Source organism: Mauremys reevesii, linkage group 22 (genome assembly GCF_016161935.1).
Source record: "Mauremys reevesii isolate NIE-2019 linkage group 22, ASM1616193v1, whole genome shotgun sequence".
Taxonomy (NCBI): Eukaryota; Metazoa; Chordata; order Testudines; family Geoemydidae; genus Mauremys; species Mauremys reevesii.
The window spans coordinates 9,579,198-9,589,558 of NC_052644.1; the positions used below are offsets into that span (position 1 = coordinate 9,579,198).

Below are 10,361 nucleotides of genomic sequence, written 5' to 3' on the forward strand. Positions count from 1 at the left end.
CCACACTTCATAAAGGGTTCCCTGAGTTGCTGCAGGATCCATTCAACCCCAAATCCCACAAATGGGATCTACGGTTACCCAGAGCCCCATTGTGCTGTAGTGGGGCAGGGGGATCAGAGCATTCAGTGATGGGGAGGGTCTCTCACAGAGGTGCACGTACTGCTCCCTGCAGCGCAGGCCCTAAGTGCTGTGCTAGGGCAATGGGCTCAGCACTGACTGTGAGAGGAGAGCGCCCCCTACTGAGCCCCCATCCTACTCCCTGCAGCACAGGCCTATAGAACTGTGTGGGGAAATGGGGTCAGTGCTGACACCATGGGAAAAGCAACATTTTCTGTGATCCCCAACGGGCTCCCTGCAGTACAGGCCCTTAGCACCATGCTGGGGCACTGGGGTCAGCGCTGACTCAGACAGGAGAGCTGAGTCTGTGCTGAAAGCTTCCCACCCGATCCCTGCACCACCCACAGTGAAGTGATGGAGGAGGGTTACCTGAGCACACAACACCGGCATCTTCTTCATGGGTGCAGTTACTGTCTCCCCAGGGCCTAGCCCTGCACTGGGAGAGGGCAGCTTCTGTCCCCGTGCAGTTGACATTACCCAGCCAGATATGGTCAGATCCTCGCCCAAAGTGAGCTCCAGTGGGGGTTGATAATGCCGTCCCACAGCCCAGCTGCCTACACACGACTCCAGCATCCAGTAGGTCCCAGCTGTCATTGCACACAGTTCCCCACTTCTTGTTATGAAACACCTCGACTCTCCCAGCGCAGTGACTCGAACCGTTCACCAGTCGCAGCTGAGTCACTTCGGAGATGTCGGTGTCTGCAAACACCCAAGGGAATAAGCACTCAGGGAGGTTCCTGGGCCTCTGATCTCTCGCGTCACTGGGGAACGGAGCGCCTCCTGCTGATGGGTCTGACCAGTCTCTGCACACAGCAACTGCCTGTCAAGGGCTCCCCACCACTGAGCAGGCTAATCACTTGGGTAATGTTGAAGTCTCTTTCTTCCCCTCCCGGCCAGCTGTCACCTAGTTAGGCAGATTGGACGGCAGTCTGACCTACTGCTTCCACTAGAGCACTTAAAAAGATTATCCCCGTGCAGCTGGCAGGAACCTCCTGAGGAGGAGGTTTACACCCTCACTCCTGGCGCTGGTATTCACTTCAGTGCGATACTGTGCAGTGCTGCAGGGCAGATTCTGGCATAAGCATCTTGGTGATTGGCAGCTGAACACAGTCACCCCTGTTATTAATGGTTGCCTTAGCCTAACATCAGCATTGAATTTACATGTATTGGCTCCATAGTTCCTTGAACCACTTAAAGGAGGGGAACGTGATCAGGAACAGTCAGCATGGATTCACCAAGGACAAGTCATGCCTGACTAACCTAATTGCCTACTATGATGAGATAACCGGCTCTGTGGATGAGGAGAAAGCAGTGGATGTGCTATTTCTGGACTTTAGCAAAGCTTTTGATACAGTCTCCCACAGTATTCTTGCCAGCAAGTTAAAGAAGTATGGGCTGGAGGAATGGACGGTAAGGTGGATAGAAAACTGGCCAGATGGTCGGGCTCAACGGGTAGTGATCAATAGTTCCATGTCTAGTTGGCAGCTGGTATCAAGTGGAGTGCCCCAAAGATCGGTGCTGGGCCCGGTTTTGTTCAATATCTTCATTAACAATCAGGAGGATGGTGTGGACTGCACCCTTAGCAAGTTTGCAGATGACACTAAACTGGGAGGAGTGGATGATACGCTGAAGGGTAGGGATAGGATACAGAGGGACCTAGACAAATTAGAGGATTGGGCCAAAAGAAATATGTTGAGGTTCAACAAGGACAAGTGCAGAGTCCTGCACTTAGGACGGAAGAATCCCATGCACTGCTACAGACTAGGGACCGAATGTCTGGGCAGCAGTTCTGCAGAAAAGGACCTAGGGGTTACGGTGGACGAAAAGCTGAATATGAGTCAACAGTGTGCCCTTGTTGCCAAGAAGGCTAATGGCATTTTTGGTTCTATAAGTAGGGGCATTTCCAGCAGATCAAGGGAAGTGATCATTCCCCTCTATTCAGCACTGGTGAGGCCTCATCTGGAGTACTGTGTCCAGTTTTGGGCCCCACACTACAAGAGGGATGTGCATAAATTAGAAAGAGTCCAGTGGAGAGCAACAAAACTGATTAGGGGGCTGGAGCACATGACTTATGAGGAGAGGCTGAGGGAACTGGGATTGTTTAGTCTGCAGAAGAGAAGAAGGAGGGGGGATTTGATAGCTGCTTTCAACTACCTGAAAGGGGGTTCCAAAGAGGATGGATCTAGACTGTTCTCAGTGGTAGAAGATGACAGAACAAGAAGTAATGGTCTCAAGTTGCAGAGGGGGAGGTTTAGGCTGGACATTAGGAAAAACTTTTTCACTAGTAGGGTGGTGAAGCACTGGAATGGGTTACCTAGGGAGGTGGTGGAATCTCCTTCCTTGGAGGTTTTTAAGGTCAGGCTTGACAAAGCCCTGACTGGGATGATTTAGTTGGGTTTGGTCCTGCTTTGAGCAGGGGGTTGGACTAGATGACCTCCTGAGGTCCCTTCCAACCCTGAGATTCTATGATTCTATGAAAACGGCACCCAGAGTCCAGAAACAAACCATTCCAATGTGTAGTAAGAATAGTAAATATGGCAGGTGACCAAGCTGGCTTAACAGGGAAATCCTTGCTGATCTTAAACACAAAAAAGAAGCTTACAAGAAGTGGAAGATTGGACAAATAACCAGGAAGAGGTACAAAATATTGCTCAAGCATGCGGGAGTGAAATCAGGAAGGCCAAATCACACTTGGAGTTGAAGCTAGCAAGGGATGTTAAGAGTAACAAGAAAGGTTACTACAGGTATGTTAGCAACAAGAAGAAGGTCAGGGAAAGTGTGGGCCCCTTACTGAATGGGGGAGGCAACCTAATGAAAGAGGATGTGGAAAAAGCTAATGTACTCAATGCTTTTTTTGTCTCTTTCTTCACGAACAAGGCCAGCTCCCAGACTGCTGCACTGGGCAGCACAGCATGGGGAGGCAGTGACCAGCCCTCTGTGGTGAAAGAAGTGGTTCAGGACTATTTAGAAAAGCTGGATGAGCTCAAGTCCATGGGACAGGATGCATTGCATCCCAAGGTGCTAAAGGAATTGGCAGGTGTGATTGCAGAGCCATTGGCCATTATCTTTGAAAACTCATGGCGATCAGGAGAGGTCCCGGATGACTGAAAAAAGGCTACTGTAGTGCCCATCTTTAAAAAAGTGAAGAAGGAGGATCTGGGGAACTACAGGCCAGTCAGTCTTGCCTCAGTCCTGGAAAAATTATGAAGCAGGTCCTCAAAGAATCAATTCTGAAGCACTTTGAGGAGAGGAAAGTGGTCAGGAACAGTCAGCATGGATTCACCAAGGACAAGTCATGCCTAACTAACCTAATTGCCTTCTATGATAAGATAACTGGCTGTGTGGAAGAAGGGAAAGCGGTGAACATGTTATTCCTTGACTTTAACAAAGCTTTTGATATGGGGGCTGCAGGAAGCGGCACGGACTGAGGGATGTGCTGGCCGCTGCTTCCCACAGCCCCCATTGGCCTGGAGTGGTGAACCGCAGCCAGTGGGAGCTGCAATTGGTCGAACCTGTGGACGCTGCAGGTAAACAAACCGTCCCGGCCCGCCAGCAGATTTCACTGATGGGCCGTGTGCCAAAGGTTGCCGATCCCTGAACTAGAGGTGAGTAAGTTTGGAATGAGCTCTCCCCTGACAGCGAGTGATGAGCTGAGGAGGGGAAAAAGCTTCAGGACCAGACACTATTTACATGAATGCACCCATTCCACCTCGTATCCAGCAGGTATCCAGCAGATAGAGCTGTGTTGGCTGGTGCTGGGTTACAAATCACTGTAGTACTTGAATGCAGGGTAGTGAAATGTTGTTGTCCTGATTGTCTGAGTAAAGGGCAGCAGAACTGTGCTTAGCCTGCCCTGACTGAGGGGGTTACCCACAACTGAACTGAACTCACTAACCAGGGGGCTCAGACACCAGACCCCTATCAAGAGTGAGAGGGGGTGGAGATGGATGTTCCTGCTGAGGGGTGTGGGCTCTGTGTGAGAGGTCTAGGGATGGTTTAATCTGCCCAGTTAATTAAGGCTCCGTTAGGAGGTTTTTTGGTTTCAGTGATCACTAGAGCTGAAATCACATGCTGTCAGACAGTGTTTCTGCCCAGCCTGCTTCAGCACTGAGGGTTCCCCACTAGCAGCTGACAGTCACTGAGAGCTGGGTGGAGCTTCAGGAGAGCGACCTGCAGAGGTCACAGTAGAGAACCCGGGGGCAGCAGAAGGTGAGGGTGAGCAGATTGGTGAGTGGCTGGAAGGGCAGCTGCCACCCGAGCAAGCACCCAGACAGCAGAGCGAGCCAAGCGCTCTCCTCCCCGCCCCCATGGTGGGAGCTGAACTCACACAGGTGCACCTCTGAACTCTGGGTCTTCACTAACCAAGGATAATCACTGTGAGTGGGGTGCGGTGGAGAAAGAAGGGAGGGGCACCTTTAAGGAACTTTGGGTTGCTGGACTCTAGAAGCTGAGGCAAGACACTGCCCAGTGTACTCTGGGATAGGTGTTTTGTTCATGGTTTTATCTATTTCCGGTGTTTTCCCAAGTTAATGCTGGGTTTTATTTAAAAGTTTCTTTTCTGCCCTGAGACTCTGTGCTTCCAAGAGGGGAAGCTTTGCCTCGTAGAAGCACCCAGGGGGTGGTGTGTAATTGTCCCAGGTTACTGAGTGGGTGCTCAAGCAAGTTCTGTGGTATTGCTGAAAAGAACCCCTAGAATCCTAGATATTGAATCCAGCCCTGGTCGCTGCCGACTCCACCTGGCAGAAGGGTTACCTAGATATCGACTTGTGAAATATGCAAAAGAAGACGACTCCCCCCACTGAGATGCAGCCACTTCTGGGGTAGGACAGGGCAACTGAGAAACAGGACAGGGAAATATTTAGGCTGTGTAAGACAGGAAGTGTCCTATGTCCAGCTGTTGGGGAAGTTACAGGTTCAGCGCTAATTTACTGAAATGCAAATCCGCCGGAACACGGTGATTGGGAACCGGACTCTTGAGAAATTGGCCCTGGATTTTTAGTTTGAGTGAGCGGCTGCAGGCTCCATTGACACCAAATCCAACTAGTGGAAGTTATAGTTACCCAGCCCCTCCTTGTGCAGCAGAGGGGTCTGGCCCAGGGATAACTAAATGCCAACTGGCAGAGGGCACAGGGATACTTAGAGTTATACCGGGATCCCCTGGGTGAGATATATGCACAATAGCTCACCAAAGGTGGCATGTGAGGTCGACCTAATGGGAGCAAGATGTTTGGATGGGACCTAGTTGAAGAGAGATGTAAAATGTGGAATATGAGGCTCTAGAAGTGCTGAAGTGAAGCTTGTCACCTGCGCCATGGCAATCCCTTCGGCTGAGCCAATCATCACATAGAACAAAGCACAGCCGTGGGGACAGGCTGTATTCACTGTCTGGGCCCTGTGGGGGCCTGAGAATTTACAAGACTAAAGACCCCCAGGATAAGTCTCCGAAGAGAGACCTCCTCTGGGAAGAGACAATGGTCTGTACCTACAAAGAAAGAGGAGAGGGGACAAGAGCTCCCTTTCACCCAGGAGGCAGCTGACAGCGTTTGTCTCAGGAACAGGAGATCACAGCCAGGCCTGGAGTAAAACCCTTCAAGGACTGTGGGGTGAGCGTTGCTCTACCAGACAGAAAAGTATCTCGTTCAGTGAGTCCAGGCTCTAGTCAGCGTGGTACGATTTTATTGGCCATGGGCTGGGGGCTGGAGTGTGCCTATTGCCAACCTGGAGAGAGGCCACCCCATGAGGCCTTGAGGGCACAGCTTGTGTGGCCTGTGGCCGAGGGAGTTGGAGAACTGCCCAAAGCAGGCACAGACAAGGCTTCCTCATACTAGGGGCCCATGGCACCGCACTGGGGCATTAGGACCAGCACAACTGCAAGGGGAGAGCACCCCCTACTGATACCCAGCCCTCCTCCCTGCAGCACAGGCCCCTCGTCCCCGCACTGGGGCGCAGGGGCCAGCACTGACTTCAAGGGGAGAGTGCCCCCTACTGAGCTCCCATGCCGCTCCCTGCAGCGCAGGCCTATAGATCTGCACAGGGGAATTAGGGAAACAAGGGTGTGTGAGAGGAGAGCGCTCCCTACTGGAACCGCCATATAGCTCCCTGAAGCACAGGCCCTAAGCACCGTGCTGGGGTTAGTAATGGGTGTGAGGAGACAATGCCCTGTAATGAGCTTCCCACCCTGCTCCCTGCAACAGCACAGTGATGGATGAGGGTTACCTGAGCACACAACACCGGCATCTTCTCCGTGGTGACAGTTATTGTGTCCCCAAGGCCGAGCCCTGCATTCGGAAAGGCCAATTTCTGTCCCTTTGCACTGAACATCATCCAGCCAGATAGGGTCTGATCCTCGCCCAAATCGACCCGCTCCTGGTGCTGATAGCGCTGTCCCACAGCCCAGCTGCATACACACGACTTGAGCATCAATTATGTCCCAGCTGTCATCACACACGGTTCCCCACTGCTGGTTGTGAAGCACCTCGACTCTCCCAGTGCAGCGACTCGAACCATTCACCAGTCGTAGCTGTGCCACTTCTGAGATGCCTGAGCCTGCAAACACCACAAGAGAATAAACACTCAGGGAGGTTCCCGTGCATCTGATCAATGGTGATGCCGGGGAAAGTAGCACCTCCCACTGATGGGTCTGAACAGCCTCCACACACAGCTACCGCCTATCAGGGTCTCACTCCCCACCACTGATATGCAACCACCACTAGGGTGCAGCTGAGAAACAGGGAAGGAAATCTGGCCCAGTTATTTAGGCAGGACGGGGGGAAGAATTCTGCAGCTAGTCAGAACGGTGCCAAATGTTAAAGGTTCATGGCTCATCAGCTAAGATGCTAATTGGTCGGGGCAATGGGTTTAGGAGCCTGATGCTTGACAAAATGACCCAAGGTCCCTACTCCTTGGGAATGGCTGCAGGCTCCATCTGACACTGAATCTGATCAGCGGGATTCAGAGAGCCCCAAGGCCCAAAGTGCCCACTGTGACCACCTAGTCTGACCTCCTGTGTAGCATGGGCCAGAGATCTGCCCCAGGGTAATTCCTAGGGCAGATCTTTCAGAAACGTCCAATCTTGATTTAAAAATTGCTAGTGAGGGAAGATCCCCCACAGCCCTTGATAAGATGTTCCAAGAGCTATGAATCTTCATCGATACAAATTTGCACTTTATCTGTCATCTAAATTTGTCTCTCTTGAACTTCCAGCCATTGGATCTTATTAATCACTTGCCTGTAAGATTGAAGTGTCCTTTATTATCACATTTCTGTTCCCCATGATGGTAATTACAGACTGTGCTCAAGTGACCCCTTCACCTTCCCTTTGTTAAACTAAACAGACTGCGCTGCTTGGGTCTATCACCACAAGGCAGGTTTTCTAATCCTTTGATCATTCTCATGGCTCTTTGCTGAACCTTCTTAAATTTATCAACATCCTTATTGAATTGTGGGCACCAGAATTGGACACAAGATTCCAGCAGCATTCGCACCAGCAGCAACTACAGAGGTAAAATAACCTCTCTACAGCTACTCGAGATTCCCCTGTGTGTGCATCCCAGGACTGCATTAGCCATTTTGGTCACAGAGTCACACTGGGAGCTCCTGTTTAGATGATTATCCATCCCCCCACCCCCAAATCTGTCTCAGAGTTACTGCTTCCCAGGAAAGAGTCCCCCCTCCTGTAAGTACGGCCTGCATTCTGTGTTTTTAGATGTATAATTTTACATTCAGTCATGTTAAAAGGCATCTTGTTTGCTTGCACCCAGATTACCTAGTGATTGAGATCACTCTGTGTCAGTGACCGGTCCTCTTCACTATTTACCAGTCTCTCAAATTTTGTGTCATCTGCAAACTTTCTAAGTGATGTTTTTATGTTTTCCTCCAGTCCCTTGATAAAATTGTTAAATAGTGTAGAGGCAAGAAGTGATCCTGCAGGACCCCAATCAAAGACATTTGCCTGATGATGATTCCCCATTCACAATTACATTTTGAGACCAGGAAGTTGGCCAGTTTTTAATTGATTTATCATGTACAATGTCAATTTTGCATTGTTCTCGTGCAGTACCAAGTCGAATGCCTTACAGGAATCTACAGCAGTAGTGGGCAAACTACGGCCCGCAGGCAGGATCTGGCCCCTCAGGGCTTTGGATCCGGCCTGTGGGATTGCCACCCCAGTGGCGCCGTAGGTACCGTGCTGCTCCTCGAAGCGGCCAGGTGAGGGTAGGGGGTCTGAGGGCTCCGTGCGCAGCCCTTGCCTGTGGGTTCCACACCCAAAGCTCCCATTGGCCAGAGTTCCCCGTTCCCGGGAGCGGTGTGGGCCCAGGGCAGGCAAGGAACCTGCCTCAGTGGTGCCACGCTGCTGGCACTCCGAAGCCACTCCAGGTAAGCAGTGTCGGGCCAGAGCCCGCACTCCGAACCCCTCCTGCATCCTGCACCCCAACCCCCTGAGCTGAGCCCCCTGCTGCATCCCACTCCCCACCTGCACCCCAACCCCCTCTCCTGACGAGCTTTGGAGCTCACACAGAGCTCTTTTTCAGGTCTGGGCTTGGTATGGTTGGAAAGCTTGTCTCTCTCACCAACAGAAGTTGGTCCAATTAAAGAGATTTCCTCACCCATCTTGTCTCTCTCGTATCCTGGGACCGACATGGCTGCAACTACACTGCACACAAAAATGGCAGCTGCCTAAGCACATCAAGGCTATTCCCTCCCATCTCGTCAGAATAAGACACCAAGCGAGTCTGACTAGAACTCACTGGTCACAGAGCGCCCACGGTGCTGTAGTTGGGTGGGGGGATCAGAGTGAGCAGAGGTGGCGTATACATCTCAGCCTGCAGCACAGTGCACTAGCACCACGCGGAGGCTTTGGGATCAGCACTGACTCTGAGAGAGGGCAGCCCCCTCCTGTGGTCCCCACACTGCTCCCTGCAGCAAGGCCCTTAGAGGGAGAGCAGCCTCCGCTGAGCCCAGCCCCACTCCCTGCAGCACAGTCTTTTGCATGAGATGGTGCAGTAGAGTCAGGACTTACTGTGAGGGGAGAGCGCCCCAATGAATCCCCGAACTGCTTTTCACATGGGCATGATGAAGGAGAGTTACCTGAGCACACAACACCGGCATCTTCTCTGTGGTGACAATTATGATCCCCCCAAGGCCTAGCTCTGCATTCGGAGAGGGCAGCTTCGGTCCCTGTGCAGTTAACCTCATCCAGCAAAATTGGCCCAGATCCTTGTCCAAATCGAGCCCCTCCTGGGGCTGATAACGCCGTCCCACAGCCCAGCTGCCTGCACACGACTCCGGCATCCTGTAAGTCCCAGCCGTCATCACACACGGTTCCCCACAGCTGGTTACGAATCACCTCGACTCTCCCAGCGCAGCGACTTGGGCTGTTCAGCAATTGCACCTGAGCCAGATGTGGAAGGGCTGAGTCTGCAAATACCCCAAGGGAGTAGACAGAGAGATTCCTGTGCATCTTATCACTAGCAATGCTGGGAAATGCAACACCTCCCACTGACAGGTCTAAACAGCCTCAGCACACAGTGACTGACCATCAAGGGCTCACTCCTCACCACAGACATGCTACTACTTCTGGGGTGGAACAGTGCAGCCGAGAGACAGGCTACGGAAAGATGGCCTAGTAGTATAGGCAGGAAGTGGGGAAGAATTATGTCTCTCTCAGATACTGCTGGTCTGAAACTTAGGCCTACGAGATTGCCCAACTAGAGTGTCAATGTCCCACCACCAGAGGCCACACTTGCTGACTCATCATGGTCAGGTGACTAGCAGCAGACTGTTGATTGAACACCTCCAGGTATAAAGATACCTGGTCCTGTCTTACCCCTTATCTGAACAACCAGTTGCTAGGCCGGCTGCTGGCCAGACCCCTGGGACCTGCCCAAGTTCATGATTCTTGTTCCTGACTCCTGCTTCCTTGCCCAGTGACTGTTCCTTGCTCCTGACGCCTGTTGCCTGGCCCAGGGAGTGCTGTATGTCTCACAGGGATACAGCACAGCCCCCCAGCACCTCACTAGGACACTGGAGTCAGCACTGACCCAAACAGGAAAGCAGGAACTGTGCTGAAAGCTTCCCAGCCTGTTCCACGCAGCACCCCCAGATACGTGAGAGAGGCAGCTTACCTGAGCAAACAACACCAGCATCTTCTCCATGGTGACAGTTATTGTTTCCCCAAGGCCGAGCCCTGCAATCGGCGAGGGCAGCTTCTGTCCCTGTGCAGTTAATGTCATCCATCCAGATGG

At 52.1% G+C, this 10,361-nt stretch overlaps 1 protein-coding gene across 3 annotated transcripts in view; it reads right to left on the minus strand.

Annotated features, from left to right (window-relative positions):
* LOC120388081 (deleted in malignant brain tumors 1 protein-like) overlaps nucleotides 1-10,359 on the minus strand; it is a 32,962-nt gene extending 22,603 nt beyond the window's left edge. For all 3 annotated transcript variants that reach the window (XM_039509648.1, XM_039509647.1, XM_039509646.1), the window contains exons 1-4: nucleotides 10,242-10,359; nucleotides 9,205-9,534; nucleotides 6,334-6,663; nucleotides 487-816 (exon numbers count right to left, since the gene is read on the minus strand). In XM_039509648.1, the coding sequence (XP_039365582.1) occupies nucleotides 487-816; nucleotides 6,334-6,663; nucleotides 9,205-9,534; nucleotides 10,242-10,353 (1,102 nt within the window). In that variant the 5' untranslated portion in view covers nucleotides 10,354-10,359. The remainder of the gene's footprint in view (nucleotides 1-486; nucleotides 817-6,333; nucleotides 6,664-9,204; nucleotides 9,535-10,241) is intronic.
* Between the last annotated feature and the right edge of the window lie 2 nt (nucleotides 10,360-10,361).